We start from the raw sequence: 20,544 nt of genomic DNA on the forward strand, positions 1-20,544 counted from the left end.
CTGTGCCACCACTTCTTGCACACATAAGGTCACAGACAAAAAGACCCCTCCAAACATTTGCCCCCTCCCCCTTGATCCCAGCGGCGAGGTGCTGGAACCCGTGTTAGGGTGTCCTGAACCCTGAAAATCCAGCCTCAGGCCTAGCTGGAAGGCTGCTGAACCCAGAAAGGAAGTGAAAACAGATGCACGTTTCCAAAGCGGCTACTCTCTGCGCTGTGGTATTGGTAAGAAAAATGTCATTTGGGGAAGAACAGCTGAGAGGGGAAGATGAGAACAGCTGCACTTCATTCTAGAAGAGCCGTTTTCAAAAGCTACAAGGTATGGATGGCGGCAGGGAGTCCCAGAAGGAGGGGCTCTAAGGAGACACATCTGTTTGCTAAGACCGAGCCTGGGTATCTCAAAGCTGCCAGTAAAGGCGCATTTCCCCTTGAAGAGACAAACGTACAACGTGTATGAACAAATCACGCCAGGACAATTAAACATCCTTCCAAGGAGTCCTCTTAGACAGCTGCATTTATTCCAGAGATGCTGCCACTGTTTCAGAAGTTTCTAGAACTTCCTTAGGGATGCCTTCTGAACCCGAGAACATTCTTTTGAACAGCTCCAATGATGGCAAATCTTAATCTTTGCGTTAGTTTTTGAAAGGGCCAGGGGTCACCTGGTGTCAGGCCTGGTGAACAGGGTGAATAGCTGGTGTAGGAAAAGCTATGGACATGACAGTTCTTGGCTGGGTCTACTGGCTATGTGTGTGAAGGTCACCTAACATACTCCAAATGACACAGCACTGTGCAAAGAACACCACCGTGTCACACCTGAGGGACACTGAGCAGGCATCACCCAATGATGTAAAACCTGCTTACTGCCAAGATCCTCAGTCCGGGGAGGGAGGCGTGGCAGGGTGATGGTGCCCTCTTTACAAGGCCCCGAGGTCCCACAGTTAGGGAGTCCTGTGTTCCAGCAGCTGCTGACCTCTAACAGGGCACTGACAGTTCAGCAGCTACAGAAGCAGCAAGTGAGCTAGCTTCTGGTTCCTCATTTGGAAAACAAGACAATGAGGAAGACACGAGAAAGCAGTTCTGTCCTGCTCAAAAAAATGTGGGATCCATTCCTCCCTTGATTCCCTGAAGGGCTGACCAACAGTGGGCTGGCTATGCTCACTCGAGCGTGTTTCTCCCCCAAGTCTCGTTACTGCACAGGTGACCCCAGAGGTATCTTCAGTACAGAAAACTTCCAGAAGCTTCCTGGAGTTACCAGTGGCTGGGTGGCTGGAGTTCCCAGCAATCACCTGGTGGGCCAAGGGTATTTTACTCGTACTAAGATCTTTCTATCTACTGTACATATGCAATGTTTCAACCTTCAGATGCTCTCTTCCCCACCCCCTCCCCCCAAAATAACACAGGGTGACAGGGGAAGGGCTGAAGAACAGGCAGCTGTGGCCACGTCCCAGCTGTGCCCTGGGCCCAGAACAGCCAAGACGGCGCAAGGCGTGGTTACCTGATGTGCCAGCAGAGAAGTTCTTGAGCGAGGGTCTTTGCACCACAGTGTAGGACTCGCCCACCACAAACACCTTGTACAGGACGGCATTGTGGCTGATGAAATTCTGGACCACACAGGGCGGCTGGATGGCATTCAGGCCCTCCTGGTTGAACACAATGGCCATCTGGGGAGACAGGGATCAAGGGCTCCATCATAGTCCACCAGCTTGGACACAGGAGCATTCCAGAGCCCCACCACCAAGGCCCAGAAGAGTGTCATGCAGGGTGAACGGAGTGGGACTCAAGAACCCCTGGGGGTCACTCATGCTGTGGGGTTTGGAAATCCTGCATCTACCAGGCCTGCCACGGAAGGTTGCACAGGCTGTATACTACACAACTCCAGGGGCACTATTCACACTGTAGTCTCAGGGAATGGGACCCCCTGGGTTGGGCACTACTCAGCCCTCATGACTACCTAGAGGCTCTTGCACTAAGACCTGGGAGGGGGAGGCAGGAGGAGAAAGCTCTGGATCAGGTTCAAGCCTGTACAATAACAAGAACTGCCCCCTGGTGGGTGCCCACGATACGCCAGTCCCCATCCCAACCATTTTATGTGAGTTACACTTGGTGTCACCCTCACAATGCACCTCTGAGGTGGGCACCATCATCATCCCCCTTTTACAGATGAGGAAACTGAGGCCCTGAGAAGAGATTTTCTGGAATGTGAGGGAGCCTGGAATGCAGCCCAGATCTACCCAGCACCAGGCCTTGCCCCCTTACCCCACTAAACCACACAGACTCTCAAGAAGCAGGAAAAGGCCCCTGTAGGGCCCAGTGCAGGCTGCTCCTGGTTCCCTGGGGGCACAGGTTCTGACGAGAGGACTTGGAGGGGACTGAGGTAGGCAGAACAGAGGGGCTGCTGAGAAAAACTCTCCACCTTGGCCAAGGCTGGGTCTGCTTTAAGGACAAAGGGACAGAGGGGTCGGCCCACGGCAACCTCGAGTCAGCTGTCAGTGCTGGGGTCACAGTTAATCCCTCAGCCCACCGGGCCCCAGGAAAGAGCCACCAGATGCCCAAGGCCAGCTGAGCAGGGATAATGGGGCCTGGACAGCTGGCCGCCTGCACCGGCTGCCACCTCCACATCAACTGTCACAGAGTGCTGTCCTCTACGTGCCGGGCACTCAGCTGGGCAGGGCAGAAGCAGAAATGCAGGCCTCACAGGAAAAACAGAAAGTGCACGTGTATGTGTGAGGAGGGGCTGGGGGGATCAGAAAAGGGTTCGAATCCCAGCTCCCGCACTGGCTGGCGGCTTAAGCTTCGTTTCCTCATCTGTAAAATAGCAGTAACAACCAGCATGGGGCAGCCTCAAGGACAGTGGGAGCTTTTCGCTCAGTAGTTTGTTTTTTTAAAAAAGAGAGATTCCACTATGGGTCAAACTAGTTTGCTTGGAGCTGGCTTAAAACAAAACAAAACAAAACAAAACAAAACAAAAGATCCAAACAGCTCTGTGAACATAAAAATGAAAATGGAGTAGTTCTGGCAACCAGTCCCAGTTTTGGTTGGTGGCTCTTCGTTCACTTATTCAACCAGTTCCAAATCCCTGCCCTAGACCGGGCTGGGGCTGGCCTGAGCTAGGGGCCAGGAATTAAAAGAGGGCTTGGGCAGGCTGGCATATGGGAGATGACCCCATCCAGAAACACCCGCTTTCCTGTCTAAAGCCAAGCATGCAACACAGTGGTATCTTCCGTCCTCCTGGGAGGTCTACATATGCTCAGGACAGTGTCCTGGTCTCAGTCTCTGGGGGTGGGGGGAGGGGGCGGGGGGGGCCCTGGGTGGAACAGTGCACTCTGCTGGCTACTGATGAGAAAAGCACCTCGGTGGGACAGGGAGCGCACGGTGCAACCAGACTCCGTAAGATGGATGAGGGGTGACTGGAACCTCCTCTGAGGGCACTGATCACACACGAGGGTCAACGCTCCAGGCCAATGAGGGGCCTCCTGAGGGTGGAGCTCATGCCCCACCCCCTCTGCAATTACCCAGCATGCTCCAGAGCAACTGGCTGCTCACTAGCTTCACGGCCCTGGAATTTACTGAACACTTTCTGTGCCAAGGCCCACAGCAACAGCTCTATGGGTGGTGACTCCCTTATCCTTCACACTAACTCACTGTACCCCCAGTTACAGATGTGAGAAACTGAGGCTCAGAGAGGTTGTGTCATCTGCCCAAGGCACAGTGGCTAGCCTGGACTCTGTGTGAGTCCAGAGTCCCAGGTCTTAACCTTGTGTGAACAACGGAAGTAGCTCCTCTCCTCCCACACTGACCTCTTTGATATAGGGTGGTCCCTGGATTCTGTTATCAAACAAAGCTTACGCTCATCCTTCCATCCTGAAAACCCCAAGAAACTGACATGCACAGGGGCTACTAGGTGGTAAAAGGGGGCAGGTGGGAGGCTGGCAGGTGGGCGCTGGGGCTGGTGAAGGGGTAGGGCTCCATGAACAGTTCTGGCTGAGCTGAGCCCTACTGCTCCATCCCTGGGCTTGGCCAGGGAGCCCACCCTTGAGGGCGCTGCCCCTGCAGGAAGCCTGGATGAGGGATCCCGGCCTAGGAGAGGGCGACTTCGGCAGTGCGTGATGGTTCAGAGAGATGTCCCCACCTTCCTTCCCATGAGTATGGGCACACCCCTGGCTGGACAACCCCACCACAGCAGGCACCAAGCTGTACGATGCTATCTGCTTATAGACATTCCCTATAAATGTTTGCCAGGGATAAATAAGAAACAATACCGTCAAGTCGATTCCAATTCATAATGACCCTATAAGTCAGAGTAGAACTGCTTCATGGGGCTTCCACAGCCATAATCTTTACGGAGGCAGACTGCCACATCTTTCTCCTGTGGAGCAGCTGGTGGGTTAGCAGCTGAGTGCTTAACCACTGTGCCAACAGGGATAAATTAAAAACCCATACAACCCGTTGCCACTGAGTCAATTCTGACTCATAGTGACCCTACAGGACACAGTAGAACTGCCCAATATGGTTTCCAAGGAGTGCCTGGTAGATTCGAACTGCTGACCTTTTGGTTAGCAGCCATAGCTCTTAACCACTAGGCCACCAGGGTTTCCATATAAAAAAAAAAAAAATAGCACCATGTAAATCTATAATAGGTCAATGTACCGGGGCCTTCGTGTTTAGTTGTCAGCTCCTAGGGAGCATTACTGAGGGTGGGGCTGCCCAGGGACAGGCTGTCCCTGCAGGGCCCACTAGGTGAGCTGTGGAATGTTCAAACGTCTGCTGCCTGAACCATGTTCTGTCCACCCGTCCAGCCTGGCCTCCAGGGTACCCTCAGTTGGGCCTAATGGGGAGGCCCTAGGCTGGGCTGCACAGAGAGAGGGCAGCCTGGATGAAACATCGCAGGGTGTGGTCCCTGGGGACCCAGTGGGGCCCTGTGTGGCACCCATTCTCCTTGTCCCAACATGCCTCATTCGCTCACCTCCCCTGCACCACACCCTCTAAGGACTTCATCGCCTACTGGGCAGGCCCCACCTGCACAGGAATTCCGTCTTCTGCTTCCTTTCCCTGGCACCCGAGGCAAGGCCGGGAACATCGCCAAGTTAATGAAAGAATGAATGGATCGCTGGCTAAACCAACTCATGCCAGCAGGTGTGGTTCTCCTTTTCTTCTCCTCCTCCCCCATTTAAATTCAGCAGAACTGAGAGACCCTTGTGGGGAGTGACCGAATCTTCTATGTTAATGCCCTGACTTGGGCCCCGTCCAGTGCCTGCCACAAAGCAGGTGCCCAGTAAGTGATGGACAACGTGAACCCAGAGAAAGCCAAGAACAGGTCAGATGCAGCTCTCATGGGTTCTACAGGGGACAGACGGGCCCCCAGCACATCCATCCTGGCCTTGGGAATGGATGGGCACAGAGATGAAGAGGGGGCCACCACACAGAGCCTGGTGCTGCCTCTGCTTGGCTCTTTCGGAGCCCCAGGGTGGGGGGAAGGGTGGGAGGGAGACAGGAAGCTGCCTATCAAGGAGCCGGGGGGAGCAGGAGCAGGACAGCAGGTGTGGACATGGACAGCTGCGTCCCAGGGAGACACTAGGACTTGAAAGGAGGAGGTGGGACAGAGGCGAGGGGGATGCAATCTTCCACTCACCTCGTGAGAGTTGGTGCCATGAGCCACTCTGGTTTTGCAGACTACGGACAGGGGAGAGAAAAGCAGAGAGGAATTAGTGAGACCATCAAAGCTGGGCCTGGCCGATACAGCAGAGACATGGCGAGTCCAGGAAGCAGCTCTCAGAATTCTTGTGCCACATGGGGAAGGGGCAGGTGGGAGGCCCTGGGACGTGCTGGCTCTGCCTGATGATGGCAGTTACCTGCCCTCAGGGTAATGCAGATAGAGGCCACCAGGCCAGGAAGAGGAGCCCTCTGCCTGCACCAGCGATGGGGACAGTGCGGGGGCGGGGGGGGGAGTAGAGTGGGCCGGCGGGGCTCCAGGTCATGCTCTTCAACAGCTGAGGCCCACACACACACTTGGGCAAGTTCAAAACCAGGGGGACTGTGGGCAGCCCCAAGGGCCTTCCCCACTGGACCAGCTGAGCTCAGGGCCTCTGATCCCTCACGGGTCTCATGGTCAGGAGAGGCGGGGAGCAGCTGGGCCCAGGCCAGACTCGCTCTGGATGCAGTACGTACTGAATGGGAAAGCCAGACCATTCTTCTCCAGGAGCCGCATGGTGTCATCCCCGCACAGGCTTGTGAGCTCCATGAAGGGTGGAGAGCAGATGCGGTCATCTAGGAGGAGGACAGAGTGGTCAGCACACCTTGCCTGCCCCAGGCCCCACTGCCCAGAGCCTAGGGGGAGGAGAGAGTGGTCGACATGCCCAGCTCAGAGTCTAGGGGGAGAAGAGGGCAGTCAGCACGCCTGACCTGCCCCCAGCCCCACTGTCCAGAGTCTAGGGGGAGGAGAGAGCAGTCAGCACACCTGGCCTACTCCCAGCTCTGCTGCCTGACGATTTAGACGCCCAGCAAGGGCTGAACACCTGACTTGTGAACTTGGTCTTTATACACTGGGCCACCTGGAGTTGACTCCCACAAGCCCAAAGCACAGCCATTAGGTCCTGCAGCCAGATGGCCTGGGTCCAACTTCCAGCTCAGTCACTGACTAGGCATGTGACCTGGGGCAGGTTCTTAACTGTGCTGTGCCTGTCTCTTCATCCACAAGATGGCAATAATCATGGTTCCTGCCTGGAGCTGTGGGTAAAGCTCTCAGTCGGCTCGACCTAGCACACATGTGGTACGCTCATCTCCACCCATCCCCACCCAGTCTCCCAGGCCTCCTGAGATGCCAACGGGTATCAGGGTGGCAGGCCAATCTTTTCATAAATGTGTGTGTGTGTATGTGCATACGATTACACACATAAGATTCTGAGGCTGTGTGTACGTACGCATACATACATACACACAGCCTCAGAACATATATACAGTAACACCTGTGGAAGCCGGAACCTGCAGAAGGCAAAAACCTGTCAGAGAAAGAAAGCTCAACAATGTTCCACTAATAGAGAGCGATAGAAAAGCGGTGAGACTGCACCCTGTCAAAGGCGGAAAACTTGCTAGACCTGGAAAAAGGAGGCAGTCCCGCTGACTCCGGGCTCTCACTGTATCTGCGTGTATACACATATGTATGTACAGGCGGTTCCCGGCTTACGGCGTATTCAAGTTACGATGAACCACACTTAGGATTGTCCTTTTTTTTGCTAAATCTTATCGTTAGTAACACATACCACAAACAAGGCTGCAGCATGTAATTTGCTGATATCATTTTCACGCCAATCTCCAAAGACAACGATCAGGTTTATAAAGATACTGATAATAAAGGGCAATAATAATAAAAACTAAAGAAAAAGAAAAGAAGAGATATTCGACTTCTGACAGAACCAATTTAGGATGCAGTCGTCAGAACGGAACCCTGTTGTGGTTGGAGAATACCTGAAATATATATATATATATATATATATATATATATATATATATATATATATATATATATATATATATATATATATATATATATATAAAATTTCTTGGTATAGCAATAATGGCAGGAACAATGTTGCACACTGTCCTCGTCACATGTCCAGGATTGCGCTAAGGGCTTTGTATACATCATCTCTGAATTCCTCAAAATAATCCCGGGGCAGGAAACTGAGGCCAAAGAGATTAAAGAGCTTGCCCCTCGTCATACAGTGATTCCACCACATGGACAGAGCACCAGCCCTCGCCTGCTCACTGCCTAACATGACCCATAAAACCCTAACTCCCGGCCCATCCAATCGCTCACCACGTTTGTTGAGTCTTGCCTCCAAAATCCCTTCAAGCAGACTCACTACATGCCCCCAAGTCCTGCAGCCGGGCCCCAGCGCAGCCCCTTCGCCAGCCCCTTCTCACCCCCTCGTCCCGGCTTTCCTCCAGGAGCCAGTCTCAGAAGAGCGCCCATCACCTCCGGGTGTCCACCCAGTAGATTCTCTGAGAAGTTCCTCATTAGGATTCTGGTGCCAGGCTTTGAGGAAAGGCTAAATGGGTCATTTGTGGGCAAACAAAACACATTCTGAACCCCTCTGCTGGTATTAAATTACCAGCTTGTTAATATTATTTCTTGTCAGAGTTGCCTTACCCGTCAGCCCCTGAGGCCTTGAGGAGGCCGGGACCACCCTGTGCTTCTGGGCACAGGGGCCAGGGAAGGCAGAAAGTTAGTGGGGGTGAGGGTGGCCTCTCTTCCACAAACTTGGGAACCAAACCAAAAGTAAAAAAGCACAGTGTCTTGTCCCCAAGAGCTTTTAACTACTTGGCTTGCTAGGAAATCAGTACATTAAACCAAGGCATGGTCCAGCTTCATTTATCTCATAAAAATGGATGCCAAGACTCATACAGAGTATATTAAAACGGTTTTTATCCTCCCCAAGTTCAAACCCCAAACAGGCACAAGAATGTCGGCAGATCTCAGAGATGCTGGCAGAGCTTCACTGGGGCTCCGGGGGGAGGGGGGCGGGGGTGGTGGTGGTGGTCTGGAGGCAGCATTTGCTGAGCCCCTCCCAGCCAGGGTTGTAAGCCCTCTGCACATGAGTGCTCACTTAACCCTGCACAGTGCTCCGGCACCATCCCTGGTTCAGATCCAGCAACAGAGGAGGAATTCATAGGTTTACTGCAATCCCTATCAAAATCCCAGATGCCTTTTTGCAGAAATTGACAAGCGGATCCTAAGATTCATATTGAAATGTGAGATAACTAGAATAGTTTAAAAAACAAAATCTAGAAAAGAACAAAGTTGAAGGGCTCACTTCCTGATTTCAAAACTTATTACCAAGGCGCAGTAATCGGGACTGTCTGGCACTGGCATAAACAGACATACGCAATGAAACAGAATGGAGAGTCCAGAGCTAAGTCCATATACCTATGGTCAACTGACTTTCCATAAGGACAACTCCATGGGGAAAGAACAGCCTGTTCAACAAACGGGGCTGGGCAGCTGGGTATCCACATGCAAAAGGATGAAGCTGGACCCCTAACCTCATACCATATACAAAAATCAACTAAAAATGGATCAAAGACCTAAATGTAAGAGCTAAAATGCTTAGAAGGAAATGTAGGTGTAAATCTTTGTGACCTTGAATTAGGCAACAGGTTCTTAGATAGGACATCAAAAGCACAAATAACCAAAGAAAAAATAGATGAATTGGAGTTCGTCAAAATTTAAAACTTTTTGCTTCAAAGGATACTATGAAGAAGTGAAAAGACAATCCACAGATGGGGGAAAATATTTACAAATCATTTATCTGATAAGGGTCTTATATCCAGAATATATAAACAACTCTTAAGAATCCAACAATAAAGACTAATAACCCAATTTAAAAATGGGTAAATGATTTGAATAGCCTTCCAAATAAGTTACACAAATGGCCTGTAAACACAGAAAACGCTCAATATCATCAACCATCAGGGAAATGTAAATCAGAGGTACAAATAAGGTACCACTAGGATGACTATTAAAAAACACCACCACCACCACCAGGAAATAACAAGTGTTGACAAGGATGGAGAGAAACTGAAGTCCTCATACATTGCTGCTGGGACTGTAAAATAGTGCGGTCGCTTGAGAAAACAGTCCGGCAGTTTCACAAAAAGCTACAAAGAGTTACCATAAACCAAACCACCCTATAGGACAGAGCACAGCTGCCCCACAGAGTTTCTAAGGAGCACCTGGTGGATTCAAACTGCTGACCTTTTGGTTAGCTGCTGTAGCATGTAACCACTACGCCACCAGGGTTTCCAGAGTTACCATATAAACTAGCAATTCCACTCCTAGGTGTACATACACAAGAGAACTGAAAACATATGGCCAAACAAAGATGAAGGAAATGAGTGAGTGGACCATGTCGGCATCTGGGGGGACAGCCCAAGCCAAGACCCAGCATGCTGATATTTGGATCTATAAACTAGACTCACCCTATGAGAAGAGGAAGGTGACCATCAGTCCAGACCGTGGACAGAGAGGTCACCTGGCTGGTGGGGGGGCGGGGGGCGGAGAGGGAACCAGGTCCTGCAGCATTAGATCTAGTGCCTTGGCTGCCTTCCCTGCATGGTGGTCCCGCGGTCCCAGGTGCACTCCCCCATCTCCCCCCAACCCCAGCATACATGTCGGCCCTGCTCCTAGTGAGGGACAGCAGAGGTCCCTCCAGCTCAACTATGGGAAACTGGTCTGCCATGGCCAGCAGCTCTTTTCCCCAAATAGAGCCAGGATAAAGGCTCTTTCTGTAAGTCTGCACTGGGAGCCAGGCAGCTATTTCTGGTTCCTTGAAAAAGGCTACTGTTGCTTAATTTACTGCCTTCACTTCTGAGCGGGAACTGGAAAGAGGCTTTTTTTGGTTAGGTGGTGGCTCATGTTCTTTTAAGAACTGCAATATCAGCTCCTGGGAAACTGGAAAGCTCCCGTCTTCCTTCTCTGCCACCCCCATCAGAGAATATGAAGCTGGAAGGTCCTTGGAGACAGGCAAGTCCCAGCTGCAGGGCTCCACAGCCGAGAGAGAGAAAGAGTTCAAGGCCACACACAAGTTACGGGTGGCGCCAGGAAGAAACCCTAGGCGTCCTGAGCTGTACGCCACTGTCCTGTTCACTCTGCTGGGTGCCTTGCTCTCATCTGACAGTTGGCATCCACTCAGAACTGGCAAGAAAACCAAAGGACCAATGACAAAAGGCAGATGTAAGAGGACAACTGGGGTAGGAGAGGAAGAAGAGAAGGCGGCGCTGGGGGGCGGGGGGGGGGGCAGCTCTAAAGGCTGACTTTGAATCTGGGGTGAACTAGCTGTAACCCTCAGCAATGACTTAACTCTGCCAAGTCTTGCTGTCCTAGTCTGTAAAATGGGAGAGATTCCTTGCTAGAGGGCTGTCTCACAAAGGACATGCAGCAGTGGGTCTCACAGGCAGCAGGAAGATCTGTGGCCCTGCTGCCCAGCTCCCCTGGCTGTGGTCTCGCCCTCACTGGCCTTCTCCTATGCCCAGCAACCCTCTCGCAGGGTAGCGCTGCCTGAGTACCCTTCTCCTGGACCAGTTTACCTTCTTAACCCAGACAGTGACCTTATCTCCTGATAAAGACCTAGAGGCACAGCCAAGGTACAATAATTAGTCTCTATTCACGTGGTGCAACAGAGGAAGAAGGAGAGTCAGGAATAAGAGAAGGAAATGGAGTGTGTGGCTAATCACCTCCATGAACAACTGCCTCCTTTGCCATGAGACCAGAAGAACTGGATGGTGCCTGGCTACCACTACTGAGCATTTTGATCAAAGAGTCTGTAGGAGAATCCTGATCAAAACGGGGGAAATGCAGGACGTAATTTCAAATTCTCATGGAATCTAGACTTTCCGGCACCACTGAGGCCAGATAAACCCCTTAAACTATTGTCCTGAGTTAATCTTTAAACCTTAAACCAAAAATCCCCTGAAGCCTTCTTAAAACCACACAACAGTTTAGCTTAAACTAGTCGTTATGGATTGAATTGTACCCTCCAAAAATTTGTGTTATTAATTTCTAATCTCCATGCCTGTGGATGGAAACCCTGGTGGCATAGTGGTTAAGAGCTATGTCTGCTAACCAAAGGTCGGCAGTTTGAATCCACCAGGTGCTCCTTGGAAACCCTATGGTGCAGTTCTACTGTGTCCTCTAGGGTCGCTGCAAGTTAGAATCAACTCTATGCAGCAGGTTTGGTTTTTTTGGTTTTATGCCTGTGGTTATAATGCCATTTGAGAATGTGTTGTCTTTATTATGATAATGAGGCAGCATTAGTGCACAGTGTGTCTTGAGTTAATCTCTTTTGAAATATAAGAGATTAAAACGAGTAAGCTAAGAAGCAGAGATGGGGGAAGAGAGATGCCAAGTCACATGAAGATTGCCCAGAAGCAGAAGCTCAGAAGAGACAAGGACTCTCCTCCAGAGCTGACAGACGGCCTTCCTCTAGAGACAGCACCCTGAATTCGGACTTCTAGTCCCCTACCTTGTGAGAAAATAAATCTGTTCGTTAAAGCCATCCACTTGTGGTCTTTCTGGTAGAGCAGTACTAGATAACCAAGACACTAGTAATGAATGTCTGCCTTGAGCATTACGCTCTTATAAAACTATATGGGATCAAACTGACAACAGCAACTCGAAGGGTCAGGCAGGAAGTTTAGGCGGCGAGGTTATGTTAACGGGGGAGGAACAACTCAGAAAAGCAGGGTGAGGATGGATGGACAACTCCAAGAATGTAATCAACCTCACTGAACTGCGCATGTAGAAAGTGTTAAATTGGTGTATGTTCTGAAGCGCCTGTGATGGGCAGGGCCCCGGAAGGAGAGAATAACACCCAGGAGTTAGGGCCGGTCTGATGGGAGCTGAAGAGCTAGGAAGATGTGGTGGGGAGAGGTGGGGGACAGGGCTGGGAGGCAGGGCCAACGGTGGCTGGGAGCCTGCTGAGTGACCCCGGGCAGCAGGGAGGTGTCTCCACTCCATCCCCTCCCCTGGACCATGCCACGGCGCACTTCCTTATTACACCTGGAGTTCTGTTTCCCACTCTAGAATGTCGGCTCCACAGGGGCAGGGCTTTGGGGGTTTTGTCTACTGCGGTAGGCCCAGGGCTAGAACAGTGCAGGCACACAGTAGGTGCTTCATAAATATCTGCTGAATGAGCTGACCTGTCCAGTGAAGGGGTATGGCACTCTGTCACCACATCTGCGCAGATGCAGAGGCCGTAGGCAGCATGTCTAAGTACTACCCGACCCGCTTTCCAGGCCACTGTATGTCACTACTCCCCTGCTCCCCTCAGGCCTGCCCAGTCCGGGGCTTGTTCCGTTGGAAACAGTAAAGAGATGGCAAGTGCCATGGGCGCCCTCTCGGCCCCCACCTTTCATTTCCCGAAATGACTCACCCCTGCAGATGCAGCTTGTCTGCCCACTTGGCTAGGATTATGACTGGACTTTCTTCTTCATTCGGTTTTTACCGAACATCACTGCTGCCAGTATTCTCACATATCCTGGTCACTCAATGGGCAACACCCTCAAAGTCAGACATGTAGGTTGGTGCTCACTTTCTTCCCTCATGGAGCTTTGTCCATGCTCTGTGCTTGTGGCCTACTGTTCACACAGGTTGGGTCCCCGAAGAGGGGTTTCCACAGGAACTGGCGTGTCTATGGTTCCTGCCACACAGTGCCATGCTGCTTCCCAAAGGGACGTTACTTTGTGGTGGTGCCAGCAACGAGATGTCCTGGCTACTCCTGTTTACAGAAATCTGGGCAGTGAGTGTGTTTAAGTACTTTGACAAAGGAAGGAGGGTGGGTGACATGGTGAAAGAGCCACCCTACATGTCTGGTCACCCTGGGGCCACAGGGTTCCCAGCAGGGGGAGCGAGGCACAAAGCACTGTGGGCAGGCACAGGGGACTGGGGGCCAAGGTACACACATACACTGAGAGAGACTGAGATGTCTGTGCAAGTCACAGCAGCTCTCTGGGCCCGGGCAAGCTCCTTAGCTTTGGGTCTTGGGTCCCCAGTTGGAGAATGAGGGTAACTAGATTAGAAGGCCAGCCACTCTGGAGGCGGCGAGCAGACAGGAGCCTAGAGCTGCCTTCGGCACATAGTTGTCACATGACCAGGGTGGCTCTGCACTCCCAGGTATCCCCAGCTCCCAATGGGACAAAAGCGGAGACAACAGGATTACCCCTCCCCACCCTGTGCATGCTGAAGGTAGGGCCAGAAGGGGTGCAAGAGGTGGGGCTCAGACTTCCAGCCAGCAGACCAAGGCTTCCCGCCTGCCAGGCAAACTGGGCGGCCAGGGGGCCCCAGCCCAGGCGGGGTACATCCTGGTAGCACCATGGTGACATCAAGTGGGTCTTGGTGAATGTGGGGAGGTTGACATCTATACAAACTCTCTAGTTCTAGCCAGAAAGCTGCTGAACCAATTTGGTCTCTCCAAACCTCAAGTGGAAGGCAGGCTTCACAGGAGCAGGGCCTGTAGCTATCATGTCCACAGCTGTATCCAGTGAACAGTGAACTCATGAATGAATGACAGTAAAACTAACCACTGGCCTGAGGGGGTGGCCCATATCAAAAGCAGGTTCCCACGGGGCTGGGAGCCACCTGGACCCTGGCTGGACAGCTGAGCCCTGGGCGCCCTGCGTGGGAGGCCCAGGCTGGCTGGCCTCAGATGTTGCCTCTTAGAGCTGGGTTCTTCCCGCTTTCTTGCGTCACTCCCCATTCCCAGGGCCCAGAGTTGTTATGGCAGGAAGTGGGCCTTATTAGGGAGGGGTACAGAGGGTGAGCCATTGTGTCACTGACAGAGCAGGCACAGGAAAGGGGGGTTGGCATGACTCAGGTTCTCATTCCAGCTTTAGAAAGCAAGAGGTAGGGGAAAACCAACACCCTAAATTCTCAGGCCTGGGAGCCTCTGAACATGCTGGTCCCCCTGCCGTGCAAGCCCTTTCTTCTTGCACCTTCCTGGCTGGGGAAACTCCTGCTTGCTCTCAAAGACTCAGGCCGGACCACCTCCTCCAGGAAGGCTTCCCCGAACACCCCCCTCCTGAATGTCTAGAAAGAGCCTCTCTGCTGTGAAGGCCAAGGGCTCTTTGCAGCTCGTCTCAGCTGACCAATGTGCTGTCTCTCCCACCCAACTGGATGCTCAGGGTCTGGGAGGACCCAGGCCATCCAGGTTGGAATCCTGGCCCTACCTCATGTCAACTGTATGACTTTGGCCGAGCAGCTTTACTGCCCTGTGCCTCAGTTTCCCCGCTGTAAAATGAGGGCAACACTATTACCTACTTTAGAGGGTGCTCCCCCTCTCCCACACTGAGAACACCTAACACCCCACATCTCTGTTCTGCTCCTGCTCCACTCAGAGGTAACCACCCCTGCAGGTGCAGAGGACAGTTCTCATGCTGAAATCCTGACACCTAGTCAGGCTGCGACAACAACTAGCTATTACCATCACCGTCACTGTCGTTCCTACCAGTACCACCACATTTCCTGCGGGCGGCAGAAGCGAGGGGTGCTGGGAAAGGGGTCAAATGCTGATTAGGCATCGAGGGAAGGGCACTGAACAGGTTGACCACGGACATCCAGGACATCTAGAAGCAGGGGAACCCGGGAAGACTGCCTGGAAGAAACAGCCACAGTCCAGGGCAGCCCAGAGGACAAAATAGGGCAGCAATTACGAGCACTGACTTTAAGGTCGCCAAGCTAGCCTTGCCACTCACTGAGACCAATGCCGCCCTGGCCAGGGCACTGAGCCTCTCTGAATCTTCACGTGTAAAAGTGGACAATACTGCTTAGCTCCCAGGGTTGTCTGGGGACTCAGTGAGGTCACATCCATGAAGGGCATTTGGGATGCACTTGAGAACCAGGGCCAGGCTGTTTCCATGTGCGTACCATCCTTTTCAGTGCACCTGGCGCCCACCTATACCTCGCCAGCCCTCTGCTTCCAGGAGACCCCACCCCAGGTTCTGTGCCCAGCACCACCTATCCCCTAGGACATGTCCCCCGCAGTACCAGTGCTGTGCCCCATCTTCCTCTCAGCTGCCTGGAGAAATGTCCTGCAGTTTGTTAATAAGAGATCCCCTTACTGATACCCTCACCCTCCAGCCATCCTCTCCTACTGCAGCTGCTCTATCTACAGACCACCTGACTCCTGGCCTCCTGCCCACCCTACCCCCATCTAATCCCAACGACACACAGCTGCTGGGTCATCTTTCTATAGCCCCCACCTGTACCAGGGGAGCACCCAGCTCAGAAACTGCCCACAGCCCGAGTGGAAGTCCTGGGTCGTTCCAGGCCTCTATAGCCTGACCCTGTTTACCTTCCCAAATCCCATCTGACTGCAGAACCAAAGAACATTCCCAGAACATTTCCAGCCTGGTTCCAACCTGAGCGGTCTCCTTACCATCCCCCCACCTCTGCAACTTCCCTCCTCCTCCCGCTCAGCTCTCAAGGACAAGCTGGACCATAAAGATGCTGCCTCTGGACAATGCCCCACTCAGCCTCACCTATTGGCAGTCACCTTGTTCTGGCACCATCTCTTGCAGTGCTATCTTACTGTGTTATCTCTCGTACCCTCTTGCACTGCTCACGTTTGGATTCTGAATCATCAACTAGGTAGTCTTGGGGTCAAGACCAGGCTTTAACCCAACCCAGCATTGCTCAGAAAAAGCAGGTGCTTTTGTACCTGCGCAAGAAGACAACTTTAGAAATGGAATAAAAGTCAGCTGGGAACGCTGCCAACAAAAGGAGGAGAGGCACAGAACCTAGCACAACAGCAGGAGAGAAGAGGTGGCCTGCAATTCCCCACATGGTCACCACATTGAGCTGCTGGCCTGGAACAGCCTTGGTGACAGTTGCATAGACTTGAATGGGTAAACCCTGTGCGCCTGGCTGGCCAATCTGCGAGCCCAAGTGTTCATGCCTCATTTAAAGCAATTTTCCAAAGCCACCTTCCCTCTGCTGTTACCCTTTTAGGGAGTACGAGGCACCGTATGTACTCCGGAATTCTAGACAGGGATGGATGTTCTGTGCAATCTGGGTGACCTGAGTTTCAGCCAGGGGCAGCTCTTTAGCTGATGCTGATGGAGTGCTGAGGCAGCCACGAGCCTGAGCCAACAAGAGGTCAAAAAAGGCCTGAATGACAAGAGGCATGGAAGACACAGCACAGGTCCTGATTCAAAGACTCAGAGCAACATGTGAGGGATGGACATGCACCTGAGACAAGGAGGGCCACTCACCCTCCTCACACTACTCTTCTGCTCCCACCGTTCCAGTACAGGTGGGACTGTTGAAAGAGGGCCCAGCAGTTGTGTGTATTCTGGTTAGAGGGTAGGCAGGGGGCCAGGAGTCAGGTGGTCTGTGGATAGAGCTGCCACAGTGGGGAGAGGATGGCTAGAGGGTGAGGGTACCAAAAAAGGGCTTTCTTGTGACCCTATACGACAGAGTAGATTTCCAAGGAGTAGCTAGTGGATTTGAGCTGCCAACCTTTTGGTTAGCAGCTGAGCTCTTACCCACTGTACCACTAGCGCTCTGACAAGTTCCCAGGGGATGGTAATGCTGCTGTTTAGAACCAATTCAGAGAACCACTACTAGAGCAGTGGTTCTCAAAATTTATTATAATTAAGAATCACCTGGATATCTTGTTTAACATGTACATTCTGGTTCAGTATATCTGCAGAAATGCAAATTCTCAGCAGGGGTTCAAACTAGAATGATCTGGTTCAAAGCCCTGTTTTTTTGTTTAACAAACTCCAGAAGTATTTAGTAATGGAGCTGGGAGAAAGCCCCAGTGCTGGGCCAGTGGGAGTAAGCTGGGGCCACAGCACTGGCTCTGTACAAGAAGGCAACAGCCTGTCCATCTGGCCTGGCCCCGAGGGCTCCAGGCATCCAGTTGCAGCCAAGTGCATGCCCTTTCCTGAAGGCGGTGCTCCAGCCATATCCATGCTCTTCGGCGGGGCCTGTCCTCACCTGGGTGCCCCTGTGGCTCATTTCCTCCCCTACGTCCTTCCCCCAGGCCCCTCCAGGTAAATCAGAGTATCTTCTCCTTCATCTTTGCTGATTCTTTCCAGTTAACTTAAGAAGTGCCCCCTCCTCTGGCTTCCAGAGCATGTCCCCCTAACACCTACCTTGCCAACAGCTCACTCTGAATTCAGTTTACGGGAACTGACTTATCCCTCCTACAGCCAAGGGCCCCTTGAGGGAAGGGTGGTATGGCGACTGGCATGCAGCAGCAGGCTGGGTTTGTTTGGAAAAGCTCACAGAAAGACAGGATTTGTGTTGGCTTCAAAAGGATGGGGACAGTTGGACAGCAATGACATCATCGTGGGCATCTTCAGCCCATTAACACCCCTGGAAGACACAGAACTGAAACAATATGCTTTGTTTTGTGTAAGACATTAAATGTTTCAGGCCTTGAAGTTGGCATGCCCAGGGGCTGTGGGGACTGACCAGCCAGGCTTGTGACAGCCACTGGAGAATCTGTTGCCCAGGGAGGGAGTCAGCAGAGAGGGGCTGTCCTTTGTTTGGGTCAGGCTCCCGGAGAAGCTGATTCTCATCCTCGAAGCCCTTGGCGCCACTGCAGCACCCCCCAAGGGCCATGGATGGCCATGGGTCAATGCGGCAGTGGTCGCAGCAAGGAATCTAGAGCCAAGTGCCTGGGTTTCAGTCCTAGATCCACCGTCTAACCTTAGGCTGCCCACTTAAAACTCCCTGTGCCTCTGTTTCCACATCTGCAAGACGGGGAAAAGAGCAGCACCTACTAAGCAGGCTCGTTGGGAGGATTAAATAAGGGGACAACAGCAGCACCTACTAAGTAGGCTTGTTGGGAGGATTAAACAAGTGAACGTAAGTTAAAGGGCTGAGACTGCATGGGACACAGTGACACAAGTACACCTTTGTTGCCATTATTAGCTGGGGTTGGGTTTGCCTCCCCTTGCTCATCTGCGGCCTAGCCAGTGACATGGGGGACCATTTGCAGTATGCAAAGAGGTCTGGAGGGCTGCTCAGGAGCCAGGACTATCTCATGGGCTTCGGGCATAAGGACTCAGGTGCTCACCTTTGGGGATCAGGGAGGAAGGAAGGCCCAGCTCTTGCAGTTCAGGTACCGAGGAGCCCCAGGAGAGCCGAAGGGCCTCAAGGTTGACAGAAATGGCCCCATGGGGCTCTTAGTTACTGCAAGATGGCCTAGGAAAGCTTTCTCCAGGCAGCACTGGGCACTGCTTATCTGTCCAGTCACACAGATGGTCTGATGACAAGAAGGGCCTGATATTAGCACAGCCACATGAGTACAGTGGGTGTAAGGGGAGTCCCTGGGCTCTTGCCACCGATCACACAGACCACCTGGCAGGGATCTTGGAGGCCTCAGAACCTGAGAAGGCCGGACCTGGACCCCTGACCCGGTGTTCCTTCACCAGGGCCTCCCTGAGGAGAGGAGGGAGGAGGGGGGAGCAGCACTGGCTGAGTGGGGACGCGCCTCCTTCTCTCCTTCGCTCCTCACAGCGAGTGGCAGGGAGGCCTCAGCAGGGGGCGCTGTGGGGCCCAGCCTGACGCTGAGCCGCCTGCTTCAAATGCCCCCGTGACTCTTGCTTACCCTGGGATCAAGTCCAGCCTCCTTAACCAGCCTTCGCATGCAGTTCCCTGAGACCCAATCCCTGCCTGTACCTCCAGATCAGCACCCCATAAACTCCTTGCCCTCCATGCTCTGGACAAAGTGAGGTTTCCCCACTTCCTCAGTGCCCCTGCGTGTGACCCCTCCACTGGGCCCCCTGGACAATCAAGGTTTGCTTGGTGTCTGCCTCGATGGCAAGACTGGGAGCTGCGTATGTGCGGCCCAGTGTGTCTTGCTCACTGCTGTGTGCCTGAGGCCCACCCTAGAGCTCTGAACACAGCAGCTGACCCTAAGATAGAGAGATTATTGGGGTGGGGGGTGGGGCAGTTAATCACATGAGTCCTTTAGAAGTAGTTTTCTCTGGCCAGCCACAGAACAGGAAGTAGAGATCAGAGGCATGAGGGAGATGGACGGGCCGGTGCTGGCTTGAAGGCTGAATGACCACGTGAGAAGAAACACGGGTGGCTTGTGTGTGGGAGCTAGAAGCCGTTCCTGCTCGACAGCCCGCAAGAAAATGGCCCCTCAGTCCTACGCCCACAAGGAACTGAATTCTGCCAACAAGAATGAGCTTGGAAGCAGATTCTTGATTTCAGTCTGTGACGCCCTACATAGGGGCCCCAGCCACGCAGTGCAGACTTCTGACATCCCCACCCGCCGGCTAATAAACAGCTACTGTAAGCCACTAAGTTTGTAGTAATTTCTTACACAAAACCAATCTGCTTGGTTACTATGAGTTCTTATGGCGGAAGCTTCATGGTGTTATTTGGACCCCGGGAGGGGGCCATTTCACAGGTGCTGCAGCCCACAGCCTGCTCCCCTGGAGGCTTCTGGGCAGCTCAAAGGCCTTGAGGCAGCTCATACCACCCTGTGGCTGCGGGTAGGCTGTCAGGGGGTAACAGCCAGGGAATGGGATGGGGGACCAGCCTGAAATCGGGGGTAGGGCCTATTTCTGGGCAGGGAGAAGGGAAACAAATGTCACATGGCTGACATTTCTCGACCGGGCCTGTATGGCCCTATTAAGCACACAGTAGTCAGCTGGCCGAGTGGTTTTCCTCCTGTCTGGCTTCGCTAATGACCCGTTTCATCTGGAGAGTTGCGTGCACTCAGCTTGTTTGCAGCCCAGCAGCAGAAGAGCCAGACACCGGCCCAGTGGAGACACTGACATTCCAGAGTCCCAGCCGCCATGGATTAGCACGGAGGCAGCTGTTCCCATGATTTACGGCCCCTTCCGGGCCCAGGCAGACGCTCGCTGCCCCTACTCGCTCCAACGCCCCAAAGGCAGCAGCCTTGTTTCCCAGACATTGAAAAGTAATGCGCGAAGTGCTCTCCTGGGTAGTACAGACAGATTCCAAAAGCAGGACAGACAATGTTAGCTGGGCCCCACACAAACACGGTGCTTACATCAGTGACACACT

The 20,544-nt window shown here is 52.8% G+C and overlaps 1 protein-coding gene across 8 annotated transcripts in view; it reads right to left on the reverse strand.

Annotated features, from left to right (window-relative positions):
- The window catches only part of ITPK1 (inositol-tetrakisphosphate 1-kinase), a 184,082-nt gene that overhangs the window by 18,769 nt on the left and 144,769 nt on the right, over window positions 1–20,544 (reverse strand). For all 8 annotated transcript variants that reach the window (XR_002785354.2, XM_064292894.1, XM_003408838.4 and 5 more), the window contains 3 exons: window positions 6,165–6,263; window positions 5,629–5,669; window positions 1,495–1,660 (listed from right to left, as the gene is read on the reverse strand). Coding sequence is in view for 7 of the 8 variants with exons in the window: in XM_064292894.1 (XP_064148964.1) it covers window positions 1,495–1,660; window positions 5,629–5,669; window positions 6,165–6,263 (306 nt within the window). In the remaining variant the exon portion in view is untranslated. The remainder of the gene's footprint in view (window positions 1–1,494; window positions 1,661–5,628; window positions 5,670–6,164; window positions 6,264–20,544) is intronic.

The sequence above is a fragment of the Loxodonta africana genome, chromosome 10, assembly GCF_030014295.1.
Source record: "Loxodonta africana isolate mLoxAfr1 chromosome 10, mLoxAfr1.hap2, whole genome shotgun sequence".
Taxonomy (NCBI): Eukaryota; Metazoa; Chordata; class Mammalia; order Proboscidea; family Elephantidae; genus Loxodonta; species Loxodonta africana.